This window comes from Panicum virgatum, chromosome 2K (genome assembly GCF_016808335.1).
Source record: "Panicum virgatum strain AP13 chromosome 2K, P.virgatum_v5, whole genome shotgun sequence".
Lineage (NCBI taxonomy): Eukaryota > Viridiplantae > Streptophyta > Magnoliopsida > Poales > Poaceae > Panicum > Panicum virgatum.
In genome coordinates, this window is record NC_053137.1 from 43571480 (window position 1) to 43588455 (window position 16976).

The 16976-nt window shown below is 43.6% G+C and overlaps 2 protein-coding genes across 6 annotated transcripts; one reads left to right on the plus strand and one right to left on the minus strand.

Annotated features, from left to right (window-relative positions):
- The first annotated feature begins 1182 nt into the window (after positions 1 to 1182).
- LOC120678857 (probable plastidic glucose transporter 1) lies at positions 1183 to 8998 on the plus strand. 2 transcript variants are annotated; one of them, XM_039960269.1, is made up of 12 exons: positions 1183 to 1606; positions 1683 to 1818; positions 2237 to 2437; positions 2521 to 2620; positions 2714 to 2826; positions 3400 to 3493; positions 3570 to 3720; positions 7244 to 7390; positions 7471 to 7544; positions 7660 to 7748; positions 8264 to 8378; positions 8495 to 8998. In XM_039960269.1, exons 1-12 carry the CDS (start codon positions 1384 to 1386, stop codon positions 8690 to 8692), a joined length of 1641 nt encoding a protein of 546 aa, XP_039816203.1. In that variant the 5' UTR covers positions 1183 to 1383; the 3' UTR covers positions 8693 to 8998. The 2 variants fall into 2 exon arrangements, with proteins under 2 accessions (XP_039816203.1, XP_039816211.1); XM_039960277.1 differs by having other exon boundaries at positions 1184 to 1606; positions 2237 to 2312; positions 2528 to 2620.
- Positions 8999 to 11586: 2588 nt separating this feature from the next.
- Positions 11587 to 15157, minus strand: LOC120678868 (type IV inositol polyphosphate 5-phosphatase 9-like). Of its 4 annotated transcripts, XR_005676860.1 has the most exons (9): positions 14332 to 15149; positions 14094 to 14239; positions 13892 to 13999; positions 13483 to 13801; positions 13216 to 13400; positions 12669 to 12777; positions 12425 to 12576; positions 11859 to 12247; positions 11587 to 11806 (listed from the first exon to the last, which is right to left on the minus strand). XR_005676860.1 is itself a non-coding variant. In XM_039960308.1 (8 exons), the coding sequence occupies exons 1-8, from the start codon at positions 14347 to 14349 to the stop codon at positions 12103 to 12105; spliced, it is 1098 nt and encodes a 365-aa protein (XP_039816242.1). In that variant the 5' UTR covers positions 14350 to 15157; the 3' UTR covers positions 11587 to 12102. The 4 variants fall into 4 exon arrangements, 3 of the variants coding, with proteins under 3 accessions (XP_039816242.1, XP_039816233.1, XP_039816224.1); XM_039960308.1 differs by having other exon boundaries at positions 11587 to 12247; positions 13567 to 13801; positions 14332 to 15157; XM_039960299.1 differs by having other exon boundaries at positions 11587 to 12247; positions 12669 to 12744; positions 14332 to 15152.
- Between the last annotated feature and the right edge of the window lie 1819 nt (positions 15158 to 16976).

The following is a 16976-nucleotide window of genomic DNA, read 5'->3' on the forward strand; positions in this document are numbered from 1 at the left end:
CGTCTTGTCTCGACCCGTGCGCTTGACTCGGGGCCTTCAGTGCGGGGGCTGAAGGTGGCGTCCCCAACAAACAAACATGTTTACAGTTTAGGTGACTGCGGCCGCGGCTGGTCTTTCTTCTCAGGTGACAAGCAAGTTCATGTGTGTTTGTCTAATTTTTCTTCTCTAGTGAAAACCTTAACTACGAAATATTAGCCGAAAAGTAAAATCGCTCGAATTACCACCATCACAATTTCCCCCCGCAGTTCATCTCCGTCCACGGAGGGAGTACTAACTTTTCATTTGACTGTACGAAGAAAATCAGAGGACTCATGACACGAGCGTGATTTTGAAAGGGAGAAATGGCAGCCCAAAACCAGAGTGTCTGACACGTGTCGTGGTCCGGGTCACGAACCGGGCGATGAAATCGCACCGGGAAAATAGATCAGCCGCGAACACGGGACCGGGAGCTTTTTGGCGATTTAGCGCTTCAAATATTGTCGCTTGCTTGTCTAGCCACTCAGCCTACCCTTGGCCTCACCTATCATATCTTTCTTCCCCGTCTCGTCCACCTCTGCTAAGCTTTTGTTTAGTTTCCTTCAAAATTCCAAAATTTTATAAAATTTCCCATCACATCGAATCTTTTAACGCATGCATAGAATATTAAATATAGTTAAACAAAATAACTAATTACACAGTTTGTCTATAATTTACGAGACAAATCTTTTAAACCTGGTTAACTCATGACGAAACAATAATTATCAAATACAAACAAAAATACTATAATACTTTACACCCAACTAAACAAGACCTTAAATCGGCAAAAAGCTCCCCTCGTCTCTCTCGTTGCTTCCGTCAAGTTGAGAACAGCCACTTCCTCTCTGACCGCTCATCCTCGCCGGTGCTCGCGGCGCTGCCCAAGAGCTCGCTCACCGCCACGCAGCTGCCGGCGGAAAGGGGCAGGGGCCGCACCGCCGTCGCGCCCCCGCTCCTCTCGCTCACCGCCGCCGTGCTCGTTGCCGCGCAGCAGCTGTCGCAGAGAGGGCAGGGCCCCCCGCTCCCCGCGGCCGTGCTCGCTGCCGTGCAGAAGCCGGCGCAGAGGGGCTGGGCTCGTCACCGCCGGTCTGGGGCAGATAGGGAGGAGATGGCCGGAGAAGAAAGATCTGACGGGTGGGGCCAGGGGTAGAGTGGTCTCTGTGGCTGGATAATCGAAGTGCAAGTGTTTTGGATGGTAAATGGGCGAAGCTGATCTTAGACGTGATAAATCGGCGAAGCCACTTGTTTGGACTGGTAAATTGGCAAAAAGCTCCGGGACCGGCCCCTCCTGCGCTTCTACTCGCCGCGCTCCCTCTGCGCGCGCGCCTGTCACCTGCTCGACGAATCGCCCCTTCCGTCCCCTCCGCGATGCCGCCGCCCCTCGCCGCCGCCGCGGCGCTGCTGGTCGTGCCCGTCTCCCCCGCGCCGCGGGTGCGGCTCGGGCCGTCCCGTCGCGCGCGTCCGGCCGCGGTCCGGGCCGCCGCCGCGCTCCGCGCCCTGCCGCGGCGCCTCGAGCTCTGGCCGCAGCGCCTCGCGGCGGTCGAGAGCACGCCGCCGCCGTCCTCCGCGCCGGCGCCGGACTCCAGCTCAGGTGGGGTGGCCGCCTCGCTTGATTGCGCCTGCTGGCGCTGATGGTGCTTGAAATGAGCGTTCGTTCCTCGCGACAGGTCTTGATGCGGGCTCCGGGGGTGGTGGCAGTGGTGGCGACGGAGGACGCGGCGGCGCTGATCTCGGGTGGCTGAAGGTGTTCCCGCACGTGCTCACCGCGTCCATGGCCAATTTCCTCTTCGGCTACCACATTGGGTGCGTGCTCCATTATTTCACCTGCAACTGAAGCAATGCTCCCTTGAATCTGCCATTCGTGTCTCGGATTGGGAGTTATGTATCTTTGGTTAGCTATCTAAACCGATTGTACAGTATTTGTGTTCATTCTTCCCAGTTCCCACTGCATGACATTAGATTCGAGCATGATTGTTTCCTAAATGGTTAAATCTCTGTCATTCGAAAAGAACTTTGACAGCAACATTTTCACTGTCACCTGCACGACTAGCTGAATATGGTGTGTTTTCACTGAAAGAATATGCCAATTGTAATAATGTGAAAACTAATTTGGTACATATCCTGAATTATGCACATTTGATTCTGGTGGACAGCGGCATAATATGCATTTTACAGTTTTCTGTTAAGCATCCAACTGATGTCTTGCATGATATGGTTGCAGGGTCATGAATGGTCCAATAGAGGGTATTGCGCGAGAGCTTGGTTTTCAAGGAAATCCCTTCCTCCAAGGTCTTGTGGTCAGTATATTCATTGTTGGTGCCTTTTTTGGGAGCCTAGGCTCTTCTGCACTAGTTGATAAATTTGGTTGTAAGAGGACCCTTCAAATTGATAGTATTCCATTGATTATTGGGGCTCTTCTGAGGTATTTAGTCTCGCTGTTACAGTGTTTCTGTTGACTAGTGTAGTATGTTGTTCCATTCTTTTACATATAAAACAATCATACAGTGCGCAGGCAGATTCATTGGATGAGATGCTTTTGGGAAGGTTTCTTGTTGGCATTGGAATTGGTGTAAATACCGTTCTTGTTCCTCTATATATCTCTGAGGTACTTGCTATTTTTGGGAATTGATCATTGACATTATCCTTGTGCTTGCTATCGCAAAACTTTTCGATTCACTCTTTACTCACTTGATTCTAGGTTGCTCCAACAAAATATAGGGGTTCTTTGGGGACTCTTTGTCAAATTGGAACATGTTTAGGAATTATTGGTGCACTTTCCTTGGGGATACCTTCTGAAAGCGACCTGCATTGGTGAGGCATCTCTCGTTGGCATTTCTGCATCTTAATAATGTAAGTCATCGTTTGATTAAATTTTCTGCTGTGCTATGGCATAATTATGGAAAAGTTAACGACCTACACACCAAAGATGATGCATTACGTTTTGTTCATGTAACTTCCATTGTATAGAAGAATAAAACTAAGATATGTTAATATAATCGTTAATGACATATAAAGTGTACACAACAGTTGATAAGTCAAATTTCATATAGTTAAATACTAAACCCTGAGGTTCATCACATCGATTAAGCATTCTTCAATGTAAAGTTGTAAACTCTGCGAACTATTTTGAGAAGAAACAATAGGTGAGACCCCCTACTGTAGTAAATATGCTATGATATGTTAAAAAAAGCTGTGCAAAAGAATAGTCCAAAGAAAAAAGAAAGAACAAAAAAGAGTTAGAGTTAAGAGCAGTTAAGAGCAGTTAAGTGAGACTGTCTAGCTGAGCCAAGCCATGATTAGTTAGAGTTCTAGTATCTCTGCAAACTGTTTGATGCTGAGATGCTTTGTATAAACAGATTACTGAAGGCCTGTTTCTGTTCGTAGGTGGCGAACGATGCTTTATGCTGCCTGCATACCTGGTTTTCTTATTGTTGTTGGAATGCAATTTGCTGTTGAGAGTCCACGCTGGCTTGCCAAGGTAACTTATGACTTACTTTGGGGTACAATCTTGTTATTCAAGGTCATTGTTTACATCAGAAAGCCATATATTGTAGGTTGGAAGGTTTGATGATGCTAGAAAAGTTGTAGAGAGTCTTTGGGAACCTTCTGAAGTCGATAAGTCCATGGAAGAGATCAAAGCTGTCGTTGCAAATGATGATTCACAGTCCAGCTGGTCAGAACTTCTGGTGGAGCCCCACAATAGAGGTACTTCTATTCATCAGAATATGCTTTTCTTTTTGGCACTCATTACTGCTTTCATGGAAACTAAAGGATATCATGCTTACGACCTAGATTCCAAGAATGGCGAGTTGTATGTCTATGTGCATGTTCATAAATTTGCATGCATGTGCAGTTGGTTGTTGAACTGCTGATGCATGTCTGCTTGTACCCTGAGACATTCATTTGATGTGTTCATACTTTAACAGCCTTGTACCTGATGGTTTATCTGGGGCACTAAATTTACTGAAGAAGTCTGAGATGTGTAGTATGCAAGCTTTTGCACCACCAGTGAGGAACCAGCCCAAGTTGATCCCGTTTAATTAAGTTGTCGTCCATTGATCAACTAGATTAAAAAGGGCCAACCCCGGTAGTCCTTGGAATATGTCATGAGCACCGTCCAGGATTTAAACACACTCCACTCGCACGACATGTGGACATCATCACACAAGCACAACCGTACATAGAGTTTAAATTACATAAAGAGATTCAAGTACAAGGACATCATGTTTCAGAGTTTTTGCAGCGAAAAGTTCTACGTCGCTTCACTTCATACATAGTACAAAATAAGAAGGTTAACACTATATGCCGATAGTGCCCTTCCAATAGCCGCCAGCCATCTACTCCTCACCCGCACCTCCGTCCGCAGGGTGGAAGTACCCAAAGACGGCCTCCGACTGCGGATCACCTGCAACAACTTTAACGATAGCACCATGAGTACAAAGGGTACTCGTAGGACTTATCCAATATGGGTATATACTATCCCGACCTCAAGGAGAATGCATTTGGTTAGTAGAAAGGATAGGGTAAGGTATTTAACTTTTGCAATAAAAGCGTCTACTTTGATCAAGTTGTAATAAGCAAAAGACATAGCATCTATGATCTCTAAAGCATGCGTCAAACAATTGCATAAGTAAAGTGTTCATAATCATAACCTCAATCTTCCATGAACTTACTCGGTAACACTACGTTAAAGTCCAAGTACAAGAGCGTGCTCAATGACCGAGAGCGCTGCTATTGCAATAGATTAAATACCCTGCAGGGGTGTACAACTTTTCCCACACGAGAACAAGACCAACGACCATACCCACGGCCAAGGATAAGTGTTGATTCATGCCTCAACCTTTCACACAAACACAACTGACTATGAGCGAACGGTCGGAAAGGACAAGTGCACCGGAAACGCCGATCACACTCCATCACAACTCGCACCGAATCCGATAAAGGCAAGGTGTGACTCATGCTAGTTGGCTTATCATCCCATTATAAAGTATGTGGTTTGTACGGAGAAGTGCTCAAGTATCACAGCGATAACGACCGGTCCTTAATCAACTCAAGCAAGACTAACCATGTGAGCTCCATCCCAACATGGCCCTACCATACTTGCCCAAGTCCGAATCATCTTTCATATTTGCTCAATTTTTAACCATTCTTGACTAATCATGTAAAATTAATCAAACATCCTATAGCTCGCGAGTGGTGGTGACCTTGCCACCTCTCGTCTTGTACCGTAGCTAAGCATGGCTCAGCATATAGTTCGTGACACCTATTCAAGCATACTCATCTAAGGAGGATATCCTAATCAAGGTTGATAATGCATCAAATAGGTTCTAAGCAATCAATGATATATATATATAATTATATATAGTAACTCATGCGCAAACAAGACGCATATACTTCATTGATCCAAAATAGGGTGTAAGAAATGCTTAGGTGCCTGCCTTGAGTCTCAACGGAAGTGGAGTCTCCAACGATCTCCGGTTCAAGCTCCTCTTGCTCCGGCGTCACGGTCTCTACACGAGTGCAATGATGCATGATAAATAAATATGCCATGAATGATTGACATGGTGTGCAAATGGTATGAGAAGGTATGATTTAACATTGCAAAACTATGATAAAAGAGGCTAGACATGTAGTGCATATGTGGATTAATCATAGCTAAGTGTAGGGGTGATAGACCACTAAACGCGGACCGTCCGGCTTAGAAGAAGCGGACCGTCCGGCTCTAAACGGCGGACCATTTGGTGGACCGTCCGCCGGCCAACCGCGGACCATTCTAGGTCAAAAACATGGTTTTTGGGTGTTTCTGTGTAAGGCTGAAAAATGACATGCGGACCGTCCGCCCCTAGGGGGGAGACCGTCCGCCTCACAAATTTTTGGAAGGCCGAAAAGTGTCCAGAAATGCTATGGGTCGGGTCGGGTGACTAGCGGACTGCCCGCCCATGATGGGGAGACCGTCCGCACCCCGGTCGAGGCTCACCGGCAAGTTCGCCGCCGGCGATTCCGGCCATGGTTTGGGATGGGGTTTGTTTCTAAGGGTTCCTGGGAGTGTAGGGATTTCATTTTGGTAGCTAAAACCCACATGCATTAGGGTCTCAAAGCTCTAGACCATCAATGGTGAAAGTGATCTAGGAGGGCTTCATGGCTTGCAACCTAGGGCAATGGGGAGTAGATCGGGGAGGGGATGAGCTTACCAGCGATGGGTGGAACACCGGCAAGGGCTTCAAGATGAGGTAGAGGGCTTGGTGAAGCTCGAGCTCGTTCTCCTTGCTTGAAGCTTGAGGAAGGGAAAGGGGATGGAGGGAGAAGCTTGGGAAGCTCCTAGCTCCAAGGAAGAAGATGAAGTCGAGGTGGTGTAGCTCGTCGGCGTCGATCTCCGGTGTCCTCTGGCGATGCTCCGGCGAGGTGGAGGGGCTTCAATGGTGGAGGAGAGGGTGGTGGAGCTCCTCCATGGCTTTGGTAGGGAGAGAGTGGAGTTTGAGTGAATGAGGAGGGCGAGAGAGAGAGCAACGGTGCTCTGGTGGACAAGAAACTCGGACTGACGCATGGGACCGGGAGGGGGTACGTGGCGCGAAGTTTCTGCGCGTTGGACACGCACGGAGGTGCACTGGCGGACCGTCCGCGGGTGGGTGGCGAACCGTCCGCGGGTGGGGCGCGGACCGTCCGGGGTGTTGACGTGGCATGACTTGACTTGGTCGTGGTTGACTAAAAAGGGGGCTGTGCTGATGAACTGAGGACGGTCCGCCCTATAGGGGGAGACCGTCCGCCCTTATAAATTTTAGAGGGCTTAGCCCCAAAATTTTATCACTCCTAAGTGTAATCTAATCATGGTTAATGATTGATGATGCACATGATGACATGATTAACCTCCTAATTAGTTTAGGGATGTTACAACCAGGTCTACATAATATCTGCACTTTTTATTTAGATAGTGAGTTAGAGCTTATCTCCCATGGATCTGCAGAAATGAACCCAGGTTCCCCAATACTTCTGTGCACTATTTCTGCCAAGTTGCGATAAGTTTCTCATGCATTTATGTGACTTTTCTACAGCAAATAAGCAAAGCCTTGTTCCTTTTATGTGGCCAAATAAGCTTCCCTATTGATCGTCCTCTTCTGTGTGCCACCTGAAAAAAAAAATATGAAACTCAGAAACCTTTGTAATTTCTGTACTTGAGGCAAAGAGTCCTTGAAATATTGGTGGCTTATATTAGTTGTTATTGTATATGCAGTTGCATTGATTGGAGGGTCCCTTTTCTTTCTGCAACAGTTTGCTGGAATAAATGGTGTTCTTTACTTTTCATCATTAACATTCCGTGATGTTGGTATTACAAGTGGTGCTTTAGCGAGCTTATATGTAGGAATAACCAACTTTGGAGGTGAGTAAACTTGTTTGTCATGTTTTATGTTCTATGGTGACTTTTTCATAAACTCAATAACCATATTTTTTGGATATTAGGGGCACTTGTTGCTTCAAATTTAATGGATAAGCAAGGGCGAAAAAAACTTTTGATAGGAAGCTATCTTGGAATGGTACACACTATGTAGCCTTCTCTTATGTGCTATCTCAAAGTATTGATACTGTGCTAACTATTTTTACGCCTCAGCAAAGTCTCTGCATTTAATTTATTTTTTGTTCTTTCTGCAGGCACTCGCAATGTTCCTTATAGTATGTGGTATCAGCTTCCCCCTTGATGAAGGAGTTGTCCACAGCTTGTCAATTGCTGGAACTCTTTTGTATGTACTTTCACCTCCTATTTTCTCTTGCAAATTCTTACAGTTCAATCCACTATAGATGATATGTTATTGCCAGGAGCTTCAAAATTTGAGGGGCAAACACTTGTTGCAGTATAATAGCTTGATGGACCTTTATAAAAGACATTATTTTGCATATTCAGTGTGATTCTGTTCTTGATGGAGGCTACTGATTACTGAAGCGACTGGTGTATAATTTTTATTTTCCATTTACCAGAAGGCTTTCTTGACATTTGGGGAAATTACATCTGTTGGATTTCTCAATGTACAGAAGCCATTTAACTTCTTATGGATAATTATAGTATTTGACTATTTTCTATCATATTCTCTGCATCATGATATGATAAAAGAATTAATTGCATATATTTATGGATCTTTCACCTTGTTAGTTCGTATTGAAATGTACATCAGAATGCTGCTTAGAAATTTCTCTTGCTCATAATGGGTCGGGATTTAGGAATTCTATTAGTTATCAGATTTTATGCTGACAATTGCAGGTACATTTTCACTTTTGCCCTTGGCGCTGGACCAGTTACAGGTATCATTATACCAGAGCTGAGCAGTGCTCGTACACGATCAAAAGTTATGGGCTTCAGCTTCACTGTACATTGGGTATGTACTTTCTAACCCTATATGCCACCTCAAAACTGCTTTTGTAGTAGTTTGCATGCATTCAACAGTTTTACTTGATATAGAAAATGTTGTTTAACATTTTAAATTGCTTTCAGATATGCAATTTTCTTGTGGGACTATATTTTCTGGAGCTTGTGAACAAGTTTGGGGTTGGAGCAGTCTATGCAGGTTTCGGTGGGGTTTCCTTGCTTACAGCCCTTTTCGCTTATAAGTTCATAGTTGAAACAAAAGGACGCTCTCTCGAGGAAATTGAGATGTCTTTGAGCCCAGCTACTCCTGGCAAGCAGGAGTGAAACATGCTCGTCCATTCAGTTATGTGACAATAACTGAACTGTGCAGCTGCCTGGAGGAATTAGAGCAGAGGGGCACACATTCAATCCAAGGCAGTTTGGTATCTATTGACCTAACCTGTGTACATGTAAATAGGCTAGTGGCTATGCAAAAGCATTTTCACGTCAGTCTTGAGCAGTAGCAGTTTATTGCGAATGACTTCCCTGTCTGTAGTGATGCTTATGTATACAAAGATAGGTTGTACTTTTGGTAAACCTAATATACTATGTAAATAAAGGAAAACAAGATGCACGGTAATTTTTGTTGCATGAGTGGTGAATTTGGAATGTTTGAATCCTGTCTTGCGTCATTAAGATTCGTCGTTGCTGAACACTTCAAATTCGAGTATGCAACTTGTGAACTGCAAAGCTCCCGCCGAGCTCGCTCGTGCGCGGCGACGGAGCTGCACACACGCGGCGAAGCTCCCGCCGAGCTCGCTTGCCCGTGCAGCCGGCCGAGATCCCGCTCGCGCGGCTGCGGTTCTCACACGGCGGTGCTCCCCCTGGTGACATTCGAGCCCGCGGGGAGCATTGCAGCGGCGCAGCAGGAGCACACTGCGCTGGCTAGAGGAGGTGACAAGACGGAGATCTCACCGGTTAGAAAGATGCGGTGACGCCACTCACAGATCCAAGCAAACCAAACAAAACTAAATGAAACCAGGCTTGAGCCGGCCTGGTTCCAGATTGCCAGGCTAGAATGAGCAATGAACCAAACAGACCCATATTTACGAGAGATTGTGCCATAGCGACCGTTTGGTTTAGCACAAGTAGTACAAAAATTTTGACTAATAATTAGGGGTACTAAATAAAGATAATTTACAAAACTAACTCCACAGCCTTGTGCTACTTCTCGAGACGAACCTAATGAGGTTTTTAACCGTACGATTAGAGGATGGTTACTGTAGCATCACTGTGGCCAATCATCGATTAATTACTATCATTAGATTCGCCGTGAAAAGTTACACCCATCCGTGAAAAGGTTTTGCAAATAAATTTCGTTTAGTACTCCATGCATGTAAGATTTTTTTCTCAGAAATCGTGTGCGATATGTATGATAGGGAAACCAAACAGGACCAGCCACTAGTGAACCTGTGCAGGAGGGCAACCACTCAACCTGTGCATCTTTTGCTGAATGTTAGGCGGAGAAGGAACAAATGTCAACCAACGCAGGGCACTGCTTTCAGATCAGTCGCTTTATTTGATCAGTGGTTGTGGGGGCTTCGCCATCCAAGGAACTAGGTCTGTGGCACACCCTGTCCCAGATATTCTCTTCTGTTTTGTGGTCTCAAACTAGAGTAGGAAATTTCCAGGTCAAATGAGATAATTTTCTCCATGTGTTTTTTGCCCATCGTCAATCCCCTTTGATTTTTGAATCTTTTGCTAAGTTTAGGTCCAAAGAACAGTAATGTCGAAATAGGGAGAAAGATACACTTCATCTTGACTTCTCAACATTGACTGTTGCAATAATTGGACAGTAGTCTTTGTTTTTCTGAAGATGCTTTTAGTTCGCGGCTGTAATGTTTAGTAGCATTTCTCGGTAGCTTTGGACTTCTGTATCCACAGTGTTCATACATGCGTGTGACCTTGGTTCTAACCAGTGGCTGAGCTAGATCACAAGTCAAGAGTGGTCTGTTGCTCAATATGTTTACTGTTAAATTTTTTAAGCACCAATTACTCAATTAGTAGTTGGTTAATGGGTTTTGCACTGAGCCGGGGGGGTGGGGGGGGGGGCGCATGTTTGGATTGTAAAGCAGGGTTCATTCCTGACGGTGCTATCGATAAACACCCTATCGATAATTCGACAATAGTATTTTTATATACTTTTCAGTTTTTTCCCTGATAGGGTGCTTTTACTTTTTACTTTTCAGTTGAAAGCAAGATCACTGCCATGTCAGTGACAACACTGGTCCATCTCAGTCCTACTTGACAATACCTTTTGCCTTGTTGCTCCAATGAAGAAAATAATTGACGCTGCACAAGTACAACAAGCACTTCAGTTAACCAATAAGCTCACCCCACTATATTATATACCGAAGGGCCACATATAGAACCTCGGTAACTTCCTTAATCACCCCTCTTTGGTGGTTCCTAGGGGTATAAGATAAGGAGTAGGTAATGCTGATATAGCATTGCTAAAGTATGCATAATAAACTTTTCAAAAAAAATGCATAAATATGCAACGACGAGACGTCATTTTTGGATCGTATCCTCTTGTGCTTTCTCACTCGTTTCCTTATCATAAGTATTAACTCACTCTTTTTTAATCACCTTTTTTGTTTGATTTCTTTTCATGGATGAAATAAGCACTAATTTGTGGCCCTATTGTGCCTCCTTGGTTCATTATTTTTTAATAGAAACAGAAGTGTGGTGTGACATGCTGGAAAAATTATTGAATAGGCCAACACCTTAGTAATGAGATGGAAACATTTCTTTCTTCACCTTTAGGAAAGATTAGTCCACTACAATGGCAAGTACAGGAAAGTTACCTCAGCATATTTATGCGATGTTCACTTTTTTGACAGTAACATCAGTGCTGTTGCTTATCTTGACAAATCTTTGCCATGTCATTTCGCTGTTAATTAGTTGACCAATTGGACTGGCCTGCAGAAATGAGCTATCTTTAGCTGCCCATCATATTCTATTCCACGTGTAAATGCATGAACGAGCCACTGTTTGATTTTTGTCTCTATTGTTTTTTATTTCTACTTTATCAAGTTTGTGGTTCAGATTTTGTCTCTATTATTTTCTTATTTCTACTTTATTATCAAGTTTGTGGTTCGGATTTCCGAGGGTAATGTATCCATCATGCATGTTCCAAATCAGAGTTCGACACGTGTTAGTGATCCAACATCTAGAGCTTGCCATTGCACCCTTGTTGAGCTTTTAGGTAATGTACAGATACCAATTTTAGAGAGAGGAAAGATATGCACACACGATATTCTTCCAGTATATACCAGCATAATGCTGGAAGAGATAAAAGCCGAAAGCCCTGAATAAACAAATTTTAGAAGAGAAAAAAGGAATATTTGAACAGCGCCACTAATAAAACAAACGAAAATCTGCGCCTCTTCTCTGAACCTGTTTTTGTTTGTTCTTTTTCTTTTTTTGTTTGAGGGCATCTTCTCTGAACCTGTTAAACTGGCCCAAGTATCATTCATGTAATCTAGTTGCACACAGCCCAACCAGCGTTCCAAAAATTCTCATCCTCCCCAGGAAAAGCAATTTCATATTCATCTCTGGAGATATTTCTTGGTTACTCGCTTGGTCATGTCTCCCGTCCAATTCTTGATTTGACGCTCAGCGTCCGTGCGAACACTCTTTGGTAGGCTTCTCTACATCAGTCGCTCGCGGAGTTCAGCATGGATTCTGGCCGTTTACTTTTGCACCCCCTCTGATAGTGATACGTCACATTCGGCGTGGAAAACTGCTCTCACTGGCCGGTGATCCGATAACCTGTAGTTGCATGTCTCGTATTGGACTTGCTTCAGTCCCTTGCCCCGCCATAGAATACGATCGCACCTGCACAAAGGTAAATACCTCGATCTGAGGTCACATTCACCACTCCACAAATCATGCCATTTGCAGGATTCATTGTATAAGACTCAGAAGCTGCACAGCAGCAAGGTTGAAATTTCTATTGCATAATGCAAAAAATATTTCTCAAAAAAGGAAGATGTGTGGGGCTTTTCAGCTCACCATGCTGGCGCACGCTTCTTCTGGCCCCGGGCACCATCGAAGCACCGGTAGTACTGATCGGAGTTGGGGTGGTACTTGTAGGTGGGGGAGAACGTGATCAACCCTTCCTGCCACCCCTCGAAATGCCGCCCCCTAGAGAACTCAGATAGTAGCTGCGATTGAACGAGAGAGACACCACGGCGTTCAATATCTTCAGGAAATGATTCAGATGACAAGTTGAACTTGTTTGGCAAAGAAAGTATACCTGATCGTTTTCTAACAAGATGGCCCAGTTCTTGGCTTTCACCAGCGACCTTGTTTCGGCCCCTTCCAAGGAGATCCTATAATTCAAGTCACCGAGCAAAACTACTTGACTGCACAAATGGTAAAGAAAACACAGGAGTCGCATAAACAAATTGTTCGGATAAACTAGCCAGAAAGAAGTGATGCACTGGATGATGCATGCAATTATGGACGATACCATTTTGATACCTTATACCAGGTCCTGATTCTCAGCAGGGATACCCCTTTCGTTTTCATTTACAAAGGAGACGATGTACATTTACCAAAATTTTAAACATGTCACATCAAACTAAGAAATAGTGAGCATAATCATATCAGAATCTAATCCTACGTTTAGAGACCACGTATAATGATTAGTACTGGATAGAATCCATACTCTAGGAGATGCTTAGGCACTGTTATTTGACTTATTGTAGAAATCTTAAAGAGCTGATTGTTGACTAGTTGGCCAAAACTTAAAAAACTGGAAAAAAAAAAGAGGTTATTGATCTAAGCTGATGTACACCTACTCATGATCAAGGATTTTCTCTGGCAAATCCTGAGTTGCCCGACCTGGGAACCATGTCCTAGCAAGTATGTCCGCGACATCCAAGTTCCTCAGCAGAACATCCCCTTCTTTGCCACCTGAGGCCAGGTGACAACAGACAAAGCAAAAGCTCGTCTCATGCAACACAAATCGGATTGAAACAGAACCCTGCAAACAACACATACACATGCATGGTCATATCATTCACATATACAGAATACATGTGCTTCTGTATGCATCCTAAGCTTACCTTGTTCCCTAGGCAGCCCATGATACCTGAACCAATGCATGACGCATCTAGATGGTGAATGAATGGCCTAAGGTTGCTTCTCACCCAAATTGAGGTAAAGAGGCCAACCATCTGCTTGCTCCTGATGCATCTGAAACCTTCTCCCTGCATAGAACCCTCCATTGCACTGCTATATGTAGATTCTTGGTTCAACTCTGCGCCTTCTTTTCTTTCCTTTTTGTTGAGTGCCTCCTCAATCAGAGAGTTCCACTTTGCAGATATACAGCTCTTCGTAGGACCAAGCACGTTTCTTGCATTTAGTGGCACTATCTCCTGGAACCTAAAGCACCAACAGAACAGATCTTATTCAGGAGGAACAAAACATCACTTTTACAACAGATGAGTTAACTGGTTGAACTGAGCAGGCTACCCTAGAACATAGATGTCACAGGTGTTGGCCCTTGTACCCAACCAATCCTCCAAGTCCAAATCATCAGATGGTGCAATGCCACCAACATTCCAGGTACTAGCAAACACCCTTTTTATGCCAAAAACAAATAAAAGATCAGAAATGAAATGCTATGAAGTAGGAACAAACTCTAATTTCTGAAATACAAGGTAGTGCAAGTTACCTGTATACAAAAGTATCTTTGTGGATATTCAAGGGTCTCTTTCCCAAGTTTTCATCCACTATGCTCGAAACCTCAGAGACAGATCCATGACCATGCAGCTGTTGGCGGTGCAGTAGCTTGCTTGTTACTAACCTTGGCAGGATGATCTAGAATAAGAGCAGAGATGTTATATGCTTCAACTCTGCTTCAGAGACACGAGAAAAATAGCTATAGGTGCATGCCTGCTCACTTGTCTCACCTTTCTGTTTTCTCCCATGTTGCAGTGGAGACGGAAGAGATCACCTCCCTGTCTAATAGTAGCATGCAGGAGGATTCATGCACGAGCATGTAATAACCAAACATGGCGAAGTGCTGCATGTTATATAACTAAGGAAATGGGCAGGAAAGAAAGGAGTAAACAGTAGCTGTGATGTTGACAGAATTGCAAGGAGAGCTTTTCATTGTGTCCAATAATTATATTCAAGACATTTGCACATCACAGTGCATGTCAGGCTTTTTATGGACCAGAAGGTTTACTGCCGGTTTCCATCATAACAAACAAACAAAGACAGCAGCTATAATTTAATTTTCAGCGTTTCCTGTGTAGATGGCTCTATTACAAACACTGTTGTACAAATACATTAAGATCAACTTCAAGACACAGGAGACTACTTTTTATCAAGTGGTCAAAAATTAATGTGAATATGCAATCCAGAGTGTTCTGATTGGCAACCTACTGTCATGCTTGTTTTTTTTTTTGATGGGTGTCATGCTTGTGGTTTGGCTGGGTAAGAAACCAACCCCTGTTAAGTAAAGGCTGGGTGGGAAGAGACAAAGGCACACTTGTGCAAGTTGCCTACCTAATATTTATTGTTATTATTATCTGTTTGCTACACACTTGTGCTGCCCTTGGGTTTTTGGCAGAGAAAGATCTCAATGTCATATCAGCTTCTGTGCTGTGCTCGACCGCATGGATAGATCTTCTAGGCAGCATAGGCTTTATAGACCTGAAAAACAATTCTGCTAGGGTGTTAATGCGCTTAATTATGTGCAGTTTTATAACACAAGTGTGATAACAACCTTACCTCCCCCTGAGCCCTAAAAGGAAGATATTCTAGTCCATGGTTATCAGGTTGTGCTTCTATCCTCGGGGGGGGGGGGGGGGGGGGGGGGGGGGGTTAACTGCAGGATGGTGAATTCCGGGCCTCCTGGCCCACCTACTAGAGATGTATAAAAAATGAAAAAAAACATCTCATTCAGCTTTATATTTTGGCTCTTCAGGTATGGAGAGTTGTAGGCACCATAAACTAGTGATTTGACAGAAGTGCAGTCTAGGAATAAAAGAAGGATAAAAAGGAAGGACATGAAAAGAGTCAGGCATGCACATCTAGGCAGGATCAGTGCACACCGTTCATTTTTCCTCAATCAAATTGGTGCTTGCCACATTTTTCTTCATACGACAAGTAACCAGTCTCATGAAACCACCATGGTTCCTTTTTGGCAGTACAAGGAGCTAAGGAAGGATGGTCCCAAATCAGAATAGGAGAAATGCTGTCCGTGCATTTCTCTGATAGACATACCTACACACTGGCATGCAGCTATGCACAGCTGTGGAAAGTTGAAATCTATGACGCCACATTTGGCAAGATCTTTGTAAATGCCTGAATGGGCTTTATTGCCCGAGTGGTCTAGACTCTACACCCAGGTTCCAACGGTGCTAGTGCCAGTAGAAGCAATTTGGACTAATAAGATGATGCAGCAGTTACACAATTGCCCAATTTTATGAAATGCCCATATGGGAATTAATAAGTAGCAGGTGATTGGTAAATCAATCATTGTGATCTTCCAAAAAACTGACTAGGTTTTCTCATTTCTGACCCTGGTGCAAATGATTATCACGACAGAATCTGGAACTTAATCCTTACACAAAAGAAGAATGGTGCCATAGTACTCATACTCGTCACAGACTAACAGGTACAACGTACAAAACTTTTTGGTTATTAAAACCAAAACTCTGATGAATGCTGAGTAATTGCAAACCTCACCTCTCTTTACAGTAAGATTAACCATTCTAATAGGTATCACTATCAAGAGAACTGAAATAAACATGAATTACATTTTATTGGCTTTGTCTACCTTTGAGGTCATGATCAGTTAAAGTATGACATAATCTATCCTGTGTTGACTCTTTTCCAACTGCAATACAAACTAACCATCAGGTCACAAGCACTATTAAGTGCGAACTTATACTACATTAAATTTAACAATTTACAAGTCAGTAGGCTCTTTCCATAACTGGAATCACATCCATGTGAAATTGGACATTCTCAGTAAACTAAATATCACAATTCGGATATCTCCTCTTGGCTTTGCACTTTCTCTGCCATCACAGATATGCATTATTTCACAAGCATAAAGTGCTGAATTCGATAATTAGTATCCATGATTAATCAGTTCATATTTCGTTCATTTATATAGAAGATTCTTTTCTATCACAATTGATGCAATGATTATAAAGGTATCTACGTACAAGAGAGAATATCCAGTGTAACCTCATTTCTGCATATATCAATTGGATTAAAAATTCAAATTTGTGCATACTGAACATGCACAAATAAAACTTCACCACGAATACCACATCACATGATGAAACTAGCTGCAAACTTTATAAAGTCTAGAGAAAGTACAAAGTGGTGCCAGCTCACCACAGTGGTATGGCCATAACAATCGATTCAATCTAGGCACGCGGCGCACGCCTCTGCTTTAAGAGGTGGAAAGACAGATTATAACACATTAAAAACAAAGAACCAGGGACTCAATATGCTACAGCAGAGCAGTATCATGTGCTCAAAAATTTCGAATAGTGTAATTCTAATCGTAGATACTTGCCAAATCAATGCGGTA